This window comes from Heloderma suspectum, chromosome 16 (genome assembly GCF_057233095.1).
Source record: "Heloderma suspectum isolate Gila_16-S chromosome 16, 16-S_ref, whole genome shotgun sequence".
NCBI lineage: Eukaryota > Metazoa > Chordata > Lepidosauria > Squamata > Helodermatidae > Heloderma > Heloderma suspectum.
In genome coordinates this window covers 9,918,049-9,935,733 of record NC_139473.1, presented here as the reverse complement: position 1 = coordinate 9,935,733, position 17,685 = coordinate 9,918,049, and the positions used below count along the sequence as shown (strand labels likewise).

General features: G+C 46.5%; 1 protein-coding gene across 6 annotated transcripts in view; it reads left to right on the top strand.

Annotated features, from left to right (window-relative positions):
• Positions 1-10,886, top strand: part of AKAP1 (A-kinase anchoring protein 1) — a 53,399-nt gene extending 42,513 nt beyond the window's left edge. For 4 of the 6 annotated variants that reach the window (XR_014786151.1, XM_084822905.1, XM_084822908.1 and 1 more), the window contains exons 7-11: positions 4,021-4,171; positions 6,354-6,421; positions 7,618-7,691; positions 8,948-9,013; positions 10,272-10,886. Coding sequence is in view for 5 of the 6 variants with exons in the window: in XM_084822905.1 (XP_084679031.1) it covers positions 4,021-4,171; positions 6,354-6,421; positions 7,618-7,691; positions 8,948-9,013; positions 10,272-10,334 (422 nt within the window). In the remaining variant the exon portion in view is untranslated. Of the gene's footprint in view, positions 1-4,020; positions 4,172-6,353; positions 6,422-7,617; positions 7,692-8,947; positions 9,317-10,271 lie in introns of those variants that run through there. The other 2 variants (XM_084822903.1, XM_084822904.1) reach the window with 1 other exon arrangement.
• Positions 10,887-17,685: the final 6,799 nt, after the last annotated feature.

Here is a 17,685-nt window from a genome sequence, read left to right as displayed (position 1 = left end):
TTGAAACTTAACCGGGGAAATAAAATGACTCTTCTCAGGGATATCCCCTCCCAACAGAAAACTCCAGGCCTCTAAGCCTGACCTTTTTGCCCATTGGCTCTGTAAGCCTCAAACCTTCACATGTGTATACCAGCAAGCAAATCCAGCAAGGACTCATTCTGCACATACAACACAAACAAAAATAGAAGGGGGGAATGGAAATACAAGAGTAAAAAACAAAGCCAGAACCTGACATAAAAGCATATCTGTTCACTGGCAACTCCTAAGGCAATGCCACTTCGTCTTTTTGAACCTAAAGGTCCTGGATTCCTGCATAAAGACCTTCTTAAGCAATTGTCTGCCGCTGCAAAGTCATGTATAGCATGTAATTCGAAGTCTGCGAAGCAACCAACTAAAGACCAGTGGATTGATAAAATTTGGGAGATGATGAGTACGTATAAATATACTCTGCAAGTGCAGCGAGCAAGGAATCCTATCTCAAAGAATGATATTATGGCACCATGGTTTCCATTTGTTTTCTCTGTTCAAGCTCTTCCAACTTTTGATAAAATTCCAACCGAGTACAGTTGCCTATATTTTCTCTGATAAATACACACAAAATGACATACATTCACACATCCTCCTGTTGTCTAAACTTGTATTTTTACTTTCATTAAGTATTGAGCTTCTAATTAGGCCCTTTTACTGTAGATGTTCCATAAGCATATTGGTTATAGACCAAGAATTATAATTATTGAATTCCTTTGTTTCTTTAGTGATTTCAATTTATTATTATTCATTTCATTCATTTATTATATTTCTATACTGCCTCATAGCTGAAGCTCTCTGGGCAGTTCACAAAAATAAAAAAAAAAAATTATGTACGTTCTTCTTAGAATCATAGAAAAGTAGGGTTGGAAGGGGCTATAAGACCATTGAGTCCAACCCCCTGCTCAATGCAGGAATCCAAGTCAAAGCATTCCTGACAGATGGCTGTTGAGCTTCATAGAATCATAGAATAGTAGGGTTGGATGGGGCCTGTAAGACCATCGAGTCCAACCCCCTTCTCAGTGCAGGAATCGAAGTCAAAGCGTCCCTGACAGATGGCTGTCCAGCCTCGTCTTGAGTGCTTTCAGTGTGGGAGAGCCCACCACCTCCCTAGGTAATTGGTTCCATTGTCATATTGCTCTAATACGACAGTTGCTCTAATACGACAGCCTTCTTTTTGTTGCCTTTATTATGTTAACTTTATTTGAAATAAAATAAAATTTCAAGATAAAAGAAGCATTCACAATGATTGTTCACAACACCGTTAATAAAAATTAAAAGGAGCGTGCGGGAAGGATTCAACACTTCCACTTCAAATCTATACATTAATATTAGCAGTCTATATATCAATGTGCAAATGGTGCTGACGACGGTAGAAGATACATTCAAATGTCACACAGTTTCCTAGGATTTTACAGAAGGGATTACATAGAATTGGAGGGCATTGTTCTTAATGTCTTGTCACGGTTTTAAAAGCTGGCCCAAGTTTAGTTCCTACATCCTGCCCTCCTTCTCAGTGATAAATATATGGAACAAACAACTTGCTTTCCCTGGTTCTATTCTAGGAAATACCTTGCACTTGCATGTTTACAGCCCAGCTTGTCAAAAACTCACTGTTGTCTGACCTCTGTCTGCCCTGACTCTCCGTTCCATTGGTTGAGTTGCTCTGTTGTCAGAGAAGCAGGGTGACGTTTAACCCCGGAGCAGGTTGCTGATGATGTGTGTAGAATACCCTTTTCTGAAATGAAATTAGGCTGTTGCCTTATATAATTTTACTGTTTTCTGGCTTTTGTGCATTTTCCCCCCATTCTAAGAGGTTGAATGAAGAGCTTTAAGCTAAAATATGCTGATATTTTGGCCTCCCCATCACTGCAGCCTCTGAGAGCTTTTATCCGGCCCTTGTGCTGAAAGAGGTTCAACACCCCTGGTCAACACTGGTTGGCACTGGTTCTCCAGGGTTTCAGACAGAGGATCTCTGATGCCTTGATAGCCTTCTCTGTAGCGGCACCCACCCTCTGGAAAATTTTCCCCTGTCTGGTTTAGGAGGCAGAAAATGTGGCATCTTTCAAACACCGCCTAAAACCACACCCTTTCACCCAGGCGTTCCCTGGGTTGTAACTGCTCTTGGGTTTTACTTTGTTTTTACATGCTACTTCTAAACTTTTAAAGTCTTACATTATGTTTTATTGTGTTGTATTTTATGGTTTTAATTGTTGTGAGCTGCCCAGAGAGCCTCAGCTGTTGGGCAGTATAGAAATGTGAATAATAATTCGGCCAAGCAGTTCCCTTGTAATGCAGACAATGGCTGCCCACAGTAGGGATGGGGGAGAATTTCTCCCCGAAACTTCGGGGGGCCGAGCGCCAACGCATTCGGTCCTCCAAAGGTTGTTCGGGGAGAACTTCTCCGCCCCCCCCCCCCCCCCGATGGGACTTACCTTTCACGAATGTCCCTCCCGGCGGTCGGTCCCGGCAGCGGTTCGTCGGGTCTTCGTCAGGGGCAGGGGCAGCAGCTGGTCTTTCAACCAGCTGCCGCCGCCGCCATTACAAGCAAAGTAAAAAAAACAAACATGCCCCTGTGATAGGCTACGTAACGATTAACGTAGCCTATCACGGCTAGATTTGCAAAGTCAGCCGTGATAGGCTACGTTAATCGTTACGTAGCCTATCACAGGGGCGTGTTTTTTTTTTCTTTTGAAGTTCGCGGCCGGGGAGACGGGGCGCTTCTCCCCGGCCTGAATTTCGGCCGGGCGAGGCAGGAAGCCTCCCCCCCGGCCTGAATTTCGGCCGGGCGAGGAGGGAAGCCTCCCCCCCCCGGCCTGAACTTCGGGGGGAGCAGCGAAGCGCCTCCCCCCCACCGCGAAGCAAGCTGCGAGACCAGGTAAGTGACTTTCGTGCACCCCTAGCCCACAGACCATCCTGCAGCTTGTAGCATGTGATGGAAAGAGGTCAATTTTGGTCTGTGTTTATATGGTGGGGATGCTGTCAGGAGAGTGTTCACTGTTTCTGCAACAAAGCAAACTCTGGGCATCTTACAGCCATCCAATAGCAGCCAGTTTATTTCAAACTTGACTTTAGGTTCCACTTTTGCCAAGGAATAACAGACTGTGATCAAGTCATTCTTTCAGCTTTGGTTGGCTCTGAAAAGAGAATAAACAAAAGCAACTTGTTTAGGGGTACTTAACTGTAAAGCCCTGGGGCTGCGGTGGCTTAGTGGTTAAGACGTTGAACTGCAGACTGGAAGGTCAGCAGGATGGCAGTTCGAGACCCAAGTGCCGCGTGACGGAGTGAGCTCCCGTCTTCAGTCCCAGCTTCTGCCCACCTAGCACTTCGAAAGCAAGAAATTGCAAGTAGATAAATAGGCACTGCTTCGGCGGGAAAGGTAGCAGCGTTCCGTGCACCTCGGTGTTCGGTCATGCCGGCCACATGACCACGGAAGCGTCTTCGGACAGCGCTGGCTCTTCGGCTTAGAAACGGAGACGAGCACCGCACCCTAGAGTCGGACACGACTGGCTGGGGACACCTTTACCCTTTTTTTACCTAACTGTAAAACAGGGGTGTTGAATGTCTTTCAGCCTGAGGGCTGAATTCCAATTCAGGGAAGACCTCGGAGGGGGTGCATTCCAGTGGTGTGAAGGCGAAGGGGGCGAGGACAAAAATACCAGCATGTTTTAGCTTAAAGCTTTTACTGCCGGTAGCTTTTCAACCTTTTAGAGTGGAGAAAAAATGGCACAAAAGCCCAGGCGACCAACAAACGATTCGTAGTCAGCGGAAAGGGGGTGGAGCTAGGGGAAAGAGGGCGTGACCATCTGGGAAACCCTGGAGGGCTGCATTGGGAAGCCTACGCCTGACGTTTGGCTGCCCTGCTGTAAAGCTCCTCTACGAAGGAAGGGTTCTAAGTGAGTCAACAAATGCTCAGGAACATGATGCAGCTTTTACTTGGACGGGAAGTCGGTGCGTTGTGTTTGACCCATTCCCAACTGTTGTGCTCCCTAGTTGGTGTTGTCTGTGCCGCACCAGGCGTGGAAGGCGCGTGGTGGCGGGCACAGGTGGTCGGCTACTTCAAAGACACCAGCGAAGTGGAGATCAGATACGTGGACTACGGTGGATACGAGAGAGTCAAGATTGACACGCTCAGGCAGATCAGGTGAGCAGGCCGTGGAGTTCTTTCCCAAGGCTGCGGGACCCTGATTTCTCTACTCTGTATTGGGGCAGGGAGAACGTGCGGATGAAGAATCCGTGCAGTCCAGCAGTAGACTGCTGGATTTGGGTTAGGGTCCCTGCTCACCCATAAGCCCTGCTCGCCCATAAGCCCTGCTCGCCACTCGTGGTGCTTATCCCCGTGCAGCCCACCCGTTCCTTAAGATCTGCTCATAGATGCTTTTCCTTGGAGTCCCTCTGGCTTGCACCAGATGGTTAATTTGACATGCGAGAAGGGGTCAGAGCTCAGCTGAGGGGCCAGCATTTCCCATGTCCTTCTAGTCTCCTGAATGGGGGTGGAAAGACTGTTTGAGTGGGTGGAGCAAATTGGTGCCAAATATACAGAAACTAGGCCTCTTCAAGGAGGTTGTAGTGGAAGAAGGGGTGGCAACCCATTCAGTGGCATATGAGGGAAGATATGATTTGTGGTACAGATTTAGATCTGGGAAGTTAAAACATCCTTCATCCATGGGCAGCTGTAGTTTTCTAAGTGAAAATACGGTGCCGGGTAGCCTCCCCAAATAAACCTTCTAAATAATTTGTCGAATCTTTGGTAGTATGACTTGGGTACAGGCAGCAGGATGCCTCAGAGAACATAACGCTATTCGAGGCAAAACATTCATTTTTGAGGTGTTAATTTTACCCCAAACACTACAGGTGAGTGGAGCCCATCTGTTCATGTCCAAAAGAGTTTCAGCTAACAGAGATGTTGGATTCAATTTAATCAATTGGGAAATATCCTTCAGGACCTTTATTCCCAGATAAACTATGGCATTGGGGTATTGTTTGAACTGCCATCTAGAAAACAGGGTGGAGGAAGTGTCTGTCCCCAAAGGCATAAGTTCTGATTCAACCCAATTGATTGTATGACCTGATACTGACCCAAATGTGTCTATTAATCTGATGAACTCCGGTACAGAATTTTCAGGATCATCAGTAAATACATATCAACCACGTAAAAGATTATCTTATGTTCTGCGATTAGGGGTGTATGAAAGTCACTTACCTTTCCGCGGATTATGTTGATGGTGGGGGGGAGGCGTTCCGTCCCTCCCCCTGGAATCCTGGCCGGCCGGCTCCGCTCCGCAGGGATTCTGCGGAGCCGCCGGCCAGCTCCGCCAGCAGCTGGACATCCGGCCGCTGGCTAGCATGGACGCAAATGGTGGAGGCCGTAGCCGCCGCCGTTTGCGTCCCTGCAGTCAGCCATGATAGGCTACGTAAACATTTACGTAGCCTATCAATGGGTGTTTTTTAAAAAATCCTAGCCGTGATAGGCTACGTAAATCTTTTTTTTTTTTTTTTACTGGAAATGGCGGTGGCGGTGGCCGGTTGGAAGACCAGCCGCTGCAGCCACCGCTGCCCGGAAGATCCGCCCCAGGTAAGTCTCGTCCCGGGGGTGGGCGAGGGGGTGGCAGGCCGTTCCGCCACCGATTTTGGGGGGCCGAATGCGCTGGCATTCGGCCTCCCCGAGATCCGTGGCGGAATTCTCTGACATCCCTATCTGCGATATGATGAACAAAACCCCAACTTGCCCTGTTTTGTCGGATGGTGCAAGCCAGCAGTTCCAGAGAGTTGTAGGGCAAGTCAGTTTTGTGCGTGTTTGTATTGGGAGTGATTTGATTTCGGTTGTACCCAGCTGAGCATTTTCCATCACCAGTGGAGCATGCAAGGCTAAGACCTGTGAAGGGTACAGAGGACCTAGATATGGCAGTTTCCTCAGCGTCGAAGGCCAGGAAAGATTTGCTGGTCATCCTGAAAGTCACTGGAGGAAGGGGCAGTAACACCTCTCTTGCACATTGTTCTCATTTTGCAGAGTGGCTTAGGCCACAATCCTGGTCATGCTTTTCTTGGGAGCAGGCCCCATTGAGCAGAGTGGGGCATAGGACTGCTCTGCAGGTAGGCCAACTCACTGTGTGCAAAATGGGGTTGAGTGCACTGCTACAGAAGATGACAATATTTTGCTTCCAAGTGAATCTTAGAGAAGGAAGCCGCTAGCTCTTTAGTTAATTCAGGACACAAGTCCTCAAGATTCATGCAACAAATTTCTATTGCTGTCCCCAAAGGTGCTGAAGTGACTTCCATTTTACATTCTTGTGTTTAGATAAACTCTCGTGTGTTTTGTTTTCAAGGTCTGACTTCGTAACACTACCTTTCCAAGGAGCAGAAGTCCTGTTGGACAATGTAGTACCGCTTCCAGGTAATGCCCGTCCCTGTTGGAAGTAATTTAGATCTTGGATTTTAATGCTCATTCATTTCATTTCTATACTGCCTAATAGTGAAAGCTCTCTGTGCAGTTTACAAAGATTAAAACCCTAAACGTGCAATGTGAGAACATAATAGAAAACAATTAACATACAAAAATATTCAAACAATTTTAATCAATAAGACTCCTGGGAGCCATTAAAAAGCCTTACGATATGCTGTCAGATGCGTCAGAGTAGAGGAAAGTTTTAACCTGGGGCTTAGAAGATGGCACACTTGGCACCAGTTGGGCCTCACTGGGGAATATGATGTGGCCCATGCTTACTGGGGTGAGAGGAAAGGGGGAGGATGTGGAAAGGTACTTTCTGATGGGGCTGTTCACACAACACACTAACACACACTCAGTGGTTGAGTGTGGGTTGTTCTGAACCGTGGGTTGTTCTGAACATGGGTTGTTTGTTGAACCATGGGTTAGCGTGTTGTCTGAACGCAGCCAGGGTGGCTGGTTAACCACCCTGAACAACCCAACAACAAACTATAGGCTCTCAAGGTGGCTTATTCCAGAAAAATAAGCCATGTTGCATGGTTAACAAGCCAACCTGGCTGCGTTCAGACAACATGTTAACCCACGGTTCAATGGACAACCCACAGTTCAAAACAGTCCACACTCAACCACCAAGTGTGGGTTGGCATATTGTGCGTAACTCTGCAGGAAAACTGTATCAGCAAATCTTCACTCTCACAGCCTGACAGAAGATCTTGCAGAGAGGGGTTATTTGTGCCGCATGCACAGAGACTAAAGCTAAAGGGATTGGGCTTTGCCTGTAGGGGTTAATTAGGATGCCGTGGCTTAATTTCTGTGCCGTCTACAGGAGTGCATTTCTTGTTATTGCATATTGCCCTCAGTACAGGAGGGAATATATAGCCATCATGACTAGTAGCAACTGAGTTTGTCTAATCCCCCCTTAAAGCTGTCCAAGTTGGTAACTGTCACTGCATCTTGTGGTAGTGAAATATGCACTGTGTAAAGCTTCATGGGATAATCCCAGGTTCTAGTATTATCCATACCATGCATCATTTTATACAATTCTATCTTTTGCTCGTAGAAATGTCTTAGTGTTTAGCTTTGTGTTGGATTTGGTAAGCCGTTAGAATGATTCTTCTTCCTTACTTCCCTTCTCTTCCCAAAAGATGACGATCACTTTTCTTCTGAAGCAGACACAGCTGTTAGTGAAATGACCAGGGCTACACCCTTGCTTGCACAGGTAGGTGGAATGCCTGTTTGCTTGTCACATAGCTTAGCCCTGCCTTTTGTTCTGGGAAAGATGAGGCCCTGTGTCTAAGACTAGAAATTACCTTGTTCCCTACACTGAAGCGGGGAAGGTTAGTGTAAAAGCCAGTGTGGTGTAGTGGCAAGATTGTTGGACTAGGAGCTGGGAGATCCGGGTTCTAGTCCCCACTCAGCCATGGAAGCTCACTGGGTGACTTTAGGCCAGTCACAGACTCTCAGCCCAACCCACCTCACAGGATAAAATGAGGATAAAATGGAGAGGAGGAGGGTAATGTAAGCCGCCTTCGGTTCCTTGCAAGAGGAAAAAAGGCGGGGTATAAATGCAACAAATAAATAAATAAATAAATAAATAAATAAAACACCTTTCCCCAACTTCATGCCCTCCAGAAGTTTTGGACCTCAACTCCCATCAGACCTAGCCAGCATGGGTCAAGAATGCTGTGAGTTGTAGTTGTGAGTTGTAATCTAGAACATTTGGAAAGGAGAAGGGTGGTGCAAAATACTGATAGGCAAACTCCCTTCGTCTTGATCGGAATCAGTATTTACGAGGTCTCTAGGCAAGTATTTGTGTTGGGAGGGTGGGCTTGTCTGGGAAAAACAGAGCTTTCTCTCCCAGCTTGCAATATGCCCTTCTTACATTGTATCACCAAGCATGACACAGAGCTGACTGGAAATCCGACTGCTGGCTTCCCCAATAAATGCACCCAGGATTTTAATATCTGGTTTTAGATCTGGATGTGGGGCCAATAGCCACATTAAATGTTTTCAAGAAATGATTGAGAGAGAGGGAGAGAGTACTCCAAACAAAAGGCTGGTTGGCTGGGTGGTCTTGGCATGTGGTTCACAGCTCTCCTTGGGTGTTAGTGGAAGTCATGGGTTGGCATTAAAGGACAACTGCTCCTGTACCTAAAAAGCAGCTGGCTGTGGTCACCTGGTCTGCTGAATGCCAACAAAGTATGCTTGGAACCTTGTGTTTCATTCTGAGCTGGAGAAGACTTTCTTTGGGCAATAGCACTCGACTCGTAATGAGGTCGAACATTCCGAACTGGACAGATTCATATTAGCAAGCCAGGTGAAAGGAAATTTCAGTGACATCACTAGTGACAATCTGGGAAGATTTCCTTTCCTCCCCTTAGGCAAATTTCAGTGCGTGTATGAGGGAGAAACCATGTGCTGTCTGCTGCTTCTGTCCATCTGTCGCTAGATATTAATAAACATCTCTATTTCCAGGTTACAAATTATGACAATGCAACGGGCTTGCCCTTAATACAGCTGTGGAGTATGATAGGAGACGAGGTACGTGTGCCACCAAATAGAGTAGGGATCCCAAACCTTTTTCTTTCGGTGGGCACATTTGGAATTTCGAGTGTTGTGGGTGCTCTCACAAAATGTCTGCCATGGGGGACAGCTTGTCCATTCATAAAATGGTTGCTATGGTGGGCATGGCTGGTCACAAAGCACTCATTTCACAGAAGGGAAACTGGTGAGACTAAAAGAAAAGTAACTTAATGGCAAGGCATAATTGGGGTCTACAAAACCATTGTTTTGAACCTAAGCAATGTTGGCATGGGAGGTCACCAGTTGGCTTTGTAGCATACCAGCCTCCCAGTTCAAAAAAGTAATTAAAAAAAATCATAAGAAATGAAATTAAAATCGGGAGGGGCAGGGATCCTGGTGGGCACCACCATGTTGGAGACCCCAGAAATAGAGCATTAGGGAAAGGGGAGCCCTTAGTGTGTGAATCAACCCAGAAATTAATGCTCCGATCCTGTGCATTGCACGATCTCTTGAGGTATCTCAGCGTTCCTCTACTTGGTGCCCTTCAGATGTGTTGAAACTACAACTTGTATGATCCCCATCCAATATGGCCATTTTTTCCTCTTAGTGCAGAGATAGGTTTGATCACAGAACAGTAGGGTTGGAAGGGGCCTACAAGGCCATCGAGTCCAACCCTCTGCTCAATGCAGAAATCCAAGTCAGAGCATCCCTGACAGATGGCTGTCCAGCTTCATAGAATCATAGAATAGTAGGGTTGGAAGGGGCCTGTAAGACCATCGAGTCCAACCCCCTGCTCAGTGTAGGAATCTAAGTCAGAGCATCCCTGACAGGTGGCTGTCCAGCTTCATCTTGAATGCCTCCAGAGTGGCAGAGCCCACCACCTCCCTAGGGAATGGGTTCCATTGTCGTATTGCTCTAACAGGACGTTTTTCCTGGTGTTCAGCCGGAATCTGGCTTCCTGTAACTTGAGCCCATTATTCTGTGTCATGCACTCTGGGATGACCAAGAAGAGAGCTAAACATGCATAGGATTGCATCCTAAAAAAAATCCAGCTGTTTAACAGATTAGACCAGCCTTCCTCAACCTGGCGCCTTTCTGATGTGTTAGACTATAAGTCCCATCATCCCCTACCCAGCACGGCCCTTGCAACCTTCATATAACTTCCCATGATTTGTGGTGCAGTCACAAGTGTCTCTCTCTCGGAAACCTAAAAACATCTGTAACAATTCTGTTCCCACAAGGCTAACTCTTTCGTGTGTGTTTTTCTCTTTTCCAGTTGGTATCTATAAACCGAACCTTGGTGGAAAGAGGCTTCGCGCAATGGGTCGAAAGCTACTAATAGTCCATGGCTGTTTTCCTGAATACTCTTCCCATCCCCCCCCCCGACCCCCACCTTATCCCTTTCAATCTTTCTCCCCTTTTTTGGCACTGTTTCAGAATTAGGTTTGGCAATCCTTTTTCCCTTCCTCCCTCCACCCTATGCACAAAAAGCAAACATCATAGATGCTCGTGGTCTGTTGTGATGCGTTCACCTGACAGACAACTGTTTGTATTTCATACCTCATTTTGCAGAAAGACAGGGAGTTGAACCATAAGCCATAAAGATACTGCAGCTTTAAAACCCGGCTTTCTTCCCCCACCCCCTCTCCCTGACCTGGGTCCAAAAGCGATGTTTAAAAAATAATAATTAATTGAACAAAAAAGAAAATTGTCAGGAGGGTAGTAAAAGAATTGCTCGTGCAGGGTTTAAACTGAGGGTTGAATGTACCCCAGTTTGCTAAATTGAATGCTTCCCTTAACAGTAAACGTATGTGGAAGGCAAAATTGCTTCAGATATCCCCCCGGCCCCCCGCAAAAAAAAAAGCCATGGTAAAAGATTGGATTCTTGGGAGCTCATCACAGACACGTAGGCATTTCTGTGCTTCCAAACAGCAAAAGTTAGCTCAGTTCACTTCCGGCTGTAGGTAGCTGAAAGCGTGAGTAAAAGGATAATGCTCCTTGTGGTATATTGTTGACTTTGTTTTTAATTAAGGCTTGGTTTGTGTAAGAAGCAGAAAACACCATTTACAGACCTCCTTAAACTATGCGATTAAGTAAGTCACTACAGCTGCAGCCGTTTTAATCCCCAGATCATGTCAAACACACACACAAAATTTATTGCCAAGCCTGATTGTAATTCATAACTGTTTTCTAGCTGTTCGAAAACCTATGTAAATATATATAAAAATCATTGTAATATTTTGTACAAGAGAAAAAAAATACTGGAGAACTAAAAGGGGAACTTCAGAACAAAATCAATTTTTTCCACACTAAAATGTCCTCTGTAGGTAGAAACGGTTTGGGGTGTATCATTACAGCTAAGTCCTAGATGGTGTGAGGGTTCTTTGCAACCTCTCATGTACAAGATGTCTTTCTTCCCCTAGCTTGCTGTATGGTAGGAACGGTAATCAACGAACTCTTTGCTACTTTTTTGCTGTACAGATCTGACTTAAAAGGGGAAAAAAAGCAACATTTGGAATTAATATTGCAGTGGTGTGTCTCAATTTTTTCCTCCTTTTTAGATTGGTTTCAAATGTGGAATTAAAAAAATTGAGTAATTTAAGCTAATTTAATACTATTAAAATATAAATGAGTTTAAACATGGCCGTTGAGTTGGGAGTTATTACTGGTAGGGACAAGATATGAAAATACCTTGTATATATTGACTCATACCTACTACAGTTTTTCAGGTTTGCCCTGATGTACCTGGCAAATTCCTCTTCCTAAGAAGCTGGTGAAAAGTCTTATGTGAACAATTAAACCCATGAAGTTTTCAGCTATTAAATGCCTTGAAATGCAAGGGACTAGTGTCATAAGATTTTTTTTCTGGTTTTTAGATGAGCACATCAGAATCTACTCCTGGACAGCTCAGCAGATCTTCCACCAATGGTGTTCTGGTCTTGCGTAAAGATGCAGTAAAATGGGTGTTGACTGTACCTATCTTTCCCAGGATCAGTTCCAGGCTGGCTTCAGAACATGTCCCTCTTCTTAAATATACATTATGTATGTCTGACATAGGTGTGAGCCATTTCTGGCTAGGGATGTCGGAGAAATCCGCAGCGGAATCAAATGAGTTCAGATTTCTATTAATATGACCTGCGGATTCCAGAGCCAACCAGCTTTTTCCGAGTCACACAGATTCCACCAAACTCGTATACTTTTTTTTTTTACTTTCCAGAATTGTATGCAAATGTAGTCGTAGAAAAATATGTAAAATTTAAAAAAAAACCGCCAAAAATGCTCATTTCTCCCATAAGCTAAAACGTGAAAAAGCACATTTGGGGGGATTTGTGCATCTTGAGGTGGAGGATTTGTACATTTTTATAAGTGCAAATTTGTCCTTGTGCAAATTCAGGAAATAGAAAAAAATCTGCTTTGACAGTAAGCGGACAACAGAATGAAAGGCACCTGATAATCCCCGAAACGCAGACCAAACGGATTTTACAAAATCCATACATGCCTACTTGTTGCCCTCCAGATGTTTTGGCCTACAGCTCCCATGATCCCACATCTTTGAATATTCTGACTAGGGCTGGTGGAAGTTGGAGGGCCGCAAGTTGCCCAATGCTGGTCTAACAGACGCTCAACTGCTAAATTTGCTTGGTGCAGAAGATCTGGAATACCATATCTCCCTACAATCAGAGTGGTGTGAATAAGATTGCATTCCCATGCTCCTTTCTATTCTGGGGTGAATGGAACATCAACTGAGACTGTGCATTTGGGGGGAATGCAAACCACGCAGACACACCGTTAGTCCCAACTGATCTGGAGGCAGGAAGACCAGCTGTTCTTTCCTAATGCGTGGGATGTTTTAGTAGAGATTTCGAGATGTCCGTGTAGTGCCTTGTAATGTCAGTTTTCGACTAAGGTAGTGGTCTGCAGTTCTGGACTGCAACTCCTATTGGCCCATCAGTTTGGCCAATAGTAAGGATGACAAGAGTTGTAGTCCAGCCACATTGTAGTAGAATTCACTACCGTAGAATGTAGTGATGGCCACCAGTTTGGATGGCTTTAAAGGGGGGTTGGACAAATTCCTGGAGGAGAAGGCTATCAATGGCTACTAGTCCTGATGGCTTTGTGCTCCCTCCAGAACCCGAGGCCGTGAGCCTTTGTACACCAGTTGCTGGGGAGCATGGGTAGGAGGGTGCTGTTGCACTCGTGTCCTGCTTGTCAACAGCTGGTCGGCCACTGTGTGAACAGAATGCTGGACTGGACGGACCCTTGGCCTGATCCAGCAGGGCTCTTAAGTTAGTCCAAGGCTGATGGGAGTTGTAGGCCTGGAGGGCTACAGCTTCCCCACCCTTTGGATTAGGGTACCAATTCACACACTCCTGTACACACAGCATATACATGTGATCGTGAGTGCACAGGGATGTCTCAATTATCCTCTCTGGAACAGGTTTGTGCTCTTTTGGGGTGACCCACAAGCTAATGTAGGTTAGAGAAGTTGAAGAGGTCAAAAGGTTAGAGAAACAACATTGCACCCATGATCATAGTAGCAATGGCAATTCTTTGACTGCTTATCCTGATGTCCACTCACAAGAGGGGAGATAGCAGCAGACGCAAGACAATCCCAAGGTTTGCAGAAGTACACAGATATTTAGGGGAGGAAACCCTGAGCGGTGTACTCTGTGGCCACAGAACGTTGACTGGTAGAAGTGGGGGATAGAAAACTGGGTAGGAGGGGGAATGAAATGTAATATGCTGAAAAGAAGTACTGCACACGACAACATTTCGTTGCAGGCCCTACTTGTTACACTAAATAGTAAAAAGATTTTATAAATAGCAAGGCCTTGGTCCTGTCCTCTGGCAGCCCTCAGTGGGGAAGGAATTCATAACATGGGGGCCGCAAGAGAGAAGGCCCTGCTTCACACGCTAGTGGATTTAGTTGAATTTCACTATTTTGTTCCCTTTAAATGTGGCAATTTCCCCCTAAAAAAAAAAAAAAGCCCACAGCATGGTGGTTTGAGCAGGCGAAGCATCTTCAAATAGGGCCATGGATTTCACCTGGAGACTCGGGGGTTATCAGGAATACAGGTAAGGGGAAAGACACCTAAAAATGTCTAAGGAAAGAAAAAGTGTAGTTTCAGCTAGCAGAAGCATCAAAGGCAAGAACTAATTTTCCTGTGTAAGCTGGACACTTAATTACTAAAATAATCCTTGGAAAAATGTCTATCCCAGGAGCTTATACCTGCATGCAAGAGCCACTTAATATTCATCGGAGCCTTGTCCAACAACTTCTCACCTTTTTAAGAGAGTTCTGAAGGAATTATATCAATTCTTCACTGTTTTTGGTCTCTAGAGAGCTAGTGCTTTGTAATGGCGTATTACAGTTTAACAACTCATTTCACAGCCTCAACTTTAACAACCACCACCCTTCTGCTGACTCTTTGCCTACTCTTTTTCCTCTGTAGCCGTTATGAGTGAACACTTTCTTCCAAAATGGCTTTTTTATAGTGCCCTATTTTCTCAATGCAAGCCTAAGGGGTGCACAACTGTTTTGGGTGCCCGTGGCAGGGGTGCACAACCGTTTTGGGTGCCCGTGGCAGGGGTGCACAACCGTTTTGGCCCCGATAGCCACATCATCAGTGGGCATGGGGGCAGTGTATATGTGCGCACATATGCGCATGTATGTGCAAGACGGGCTGCTTTGGTGGTCACTGAAGGAGGGAGAGGCTAATAAAAATAACATTTTTCCACTGCAATTAGCAGCACAAAAGTAGTGATACCGGCTGTTCCTGGGTCACTAGGAGGTGGAGGATCCTTTAGCTTTTTACCCCTTCCAGTGACGCGGTACATAATTAAATTATGGAATTCGCTACCCCCAGATGTTGTGATGGCCACCAATTTAGATGGCTTTAAATGGGACGTGGGCAAATTCATGGGGGATAAGGCCATCAATGGCCACTAGTTCTGATGGCTATATGCTACCTCCTGTATCGGAGGCAGTATGCCAGGTTCACCAGTTGCTGGGGAACGTGGGCGGGAGGGTGCTGTTGCACTCGTGTCCTGCTTGTGGGTTTCCCGTGGCAGCTGATTGGCCGCTGTGTGAATAGAATGCTGGACTAGATGGACCCCTGGTCTGCTCCAGTAGGGCTCTTATATTTGTGCAAATTGGTACTCATTTCCTCAGCTTTAAGAATGTCATTGATACAGACACAGCTGTCAGTAGATGGCGATACAGTATAAGCTACCAAACCAAGTGTGTGAAGGACTGGAGTCTTCGGAGATAATAGGGAGCAGCAAAGCGCTGCTACTGCATGCTGTAATAGTCCTCTTCACCCGAGCCCTATGCCAAGACCGCTGAGAATGTTCAATGTTTCTTAAATATCTAGCCTTTGTAATTTTGAAAATGGCTGGGTAAAAAGGTTAAAGCAGCCTTCCCCAACCTGGTGCCCGTCTTGGGAGGGCTTCTGCCCTAAAGGCAGCCAAGAAATATTTTAAATAAATAAATTCAGTAAATAAATGTTTTGGACAACAACTCCGGGCATCCCCCAGCCAGCTTTCCCCCACCTCCAATGAAAACAATTCTCATCTAAAATACTTCTGAACAACAAACATTCCAAGGGCTGCTGTCCTGTACTTGCATACCTGGGAGTAAACCCCATTGAATTCAGTGGGGCTTGCTTCCAAGTAGATATGCATAGTAGAAAAAGTAGTTTTTTATTTATTTATTATTAAATTTATTAATCGCCCATTAATAATGGTCACCCAGCCACTCTGGGCGATGTACAACATACAATAAAACAGTTTAAAACAATAAAATTCTACAATAAAAACATTTCCTAAAATACCCTAACCCACCCCAAATGCCTGCCTGAACAACCACGTTTTTAATGCACGATGGAAGCTCATTAAAGAGGGGGCATGATGGAGTTCCCTAGGGAGGGAGTTCCACAGAGTGGGGGCCACCACAGAAAAGGCCCTCTCCCTCGTCCCCACCAGTCTAGCTGTCCTGGCTGATGGGACAGACAGAAGGCCATCCGAGGCTGATCTCGTTAAGCGGCCTGTCTGGTGCTGCTGGAGGCGCTCCTTAAGATAGGCTGGGCCGGAACCATATAGGGTTTTAAAGGTCAAAACCAACACCTTGAATTTGGCCCGGAAAACAACTGGTAACCAGTGCAACTCCTTCAGCACTGGAGTGATGTGATCTCGCCGGCGGCTGCCTTTAATCAGGTGAGCCGCTGCGTTCTGTACCATCTGCAGCTTCCGAACCGTCTTCAAGGGTAACCCCACATAGAGCGCATTACAGTAGTCTAAACGAGAGGAGACCAGGGCATGTACTACCGATGGGAGCAGATGCTCTGGAAGGAAGGGGCGCAGCCACCGTATCAGATGGAGTTGATACAGCGCTGTCCGGCTCACAGCTGACACCTGAGCCTCCATGGACAGCTGGGAGTCCAAAATTACCCCCAGGCTGCGGACCTGGTCTTTCAAGGGTAGCCGTACCCCATTCAACACCAGGTCAACATCCCCCAGCCTCCTCTTGTCTCCCACCAAAAGTACCTCGGTCTTGTCAGGTTTCAGCTTCAGCCTATTCCTCCCCATCCAGCCACTCACCGTCTCCAGACATTTGGACAGGGATTCTACGGCCAACCTTGGTGAAGATTTGAATGAGAGGTAGAGCTGCGTGTCATCCACATATTGATGACACTGCACCCCAAACCTCCTGATGATAGCCCCCAGCGGCTTCACATAGATGTTAAATAGCATCAGGGAGAGGATGGAACCCTGTGGCACCCCACAAGTAAGTGGCCACGGGTCCGAAACCACCTCTCCTAGTGCTACCCTCTGGTACCTGCCGGAGAGGAAGGACCGGAACCACCGTAATACGGTGTCCCCAATGCCCAACCCCTCCAGGCGGTCCAGGAGGACACCGTGGTCAACGGTATCGAAAGCCGCTGAGAGGTCGAGGAGAACAAGGAAGGAGCATTCACCACTATCCAGAGCCCTCCTCATATCATCCACCAAGGCGACCAAGGCCGTTTCTGTCCCATGCCCAGGCCTGAAGCCCGACTGAAATGGGTCTAGATAATCAGTTTCTTCCAAGTGTGCCTTCAACTGCACCGCCACCACCCGCTCAATCACCTTGCCCAAAAATGGCAGATTTGAGACTGGGCGAAAGCTGTTCAAAACTTGAGGATCCAAGGAGGGCTTCCTTAAGAGCGGTCTTATCACTGCCTCCTTGAGGGCTGATGGCATCACTCCCTCCTCAAGGGAGGCGTTCACCACCGCCTTGATCCCCTCACCCTGTCTCTCTCTGCAGCTCATAATGAGCCAAGATGGGCAAGGATCAAGTAAGCAGGTGGTCGGCCGTACCGATGAAAGCACCTTGTCCACTTCATCAGGAGGAAGAAGCTGGAACCGATCCCACAAAACCGGTTTGCCACAGGCCGCCTCTTGCTCACTAACTGTATCCACAGCGTGCAGAGTAACACACCTAACCTGATCAATTTTATCTGCAAAGTGCCTTGCCAAGGCCTCACAGGAGGCCTTAGAATGCTCCAGTGGTTCCGCAGCCACAGGACTGACCAGGCTCCGGACCACTTGGAACAGCCTCCTGGGACAGCACTCTGCAGACGCGATGGAGGCAGCATAATATTCCTTTTTTGCTGCCTTCACCGCCACGTGATAGGCTGAAGATACAGCTC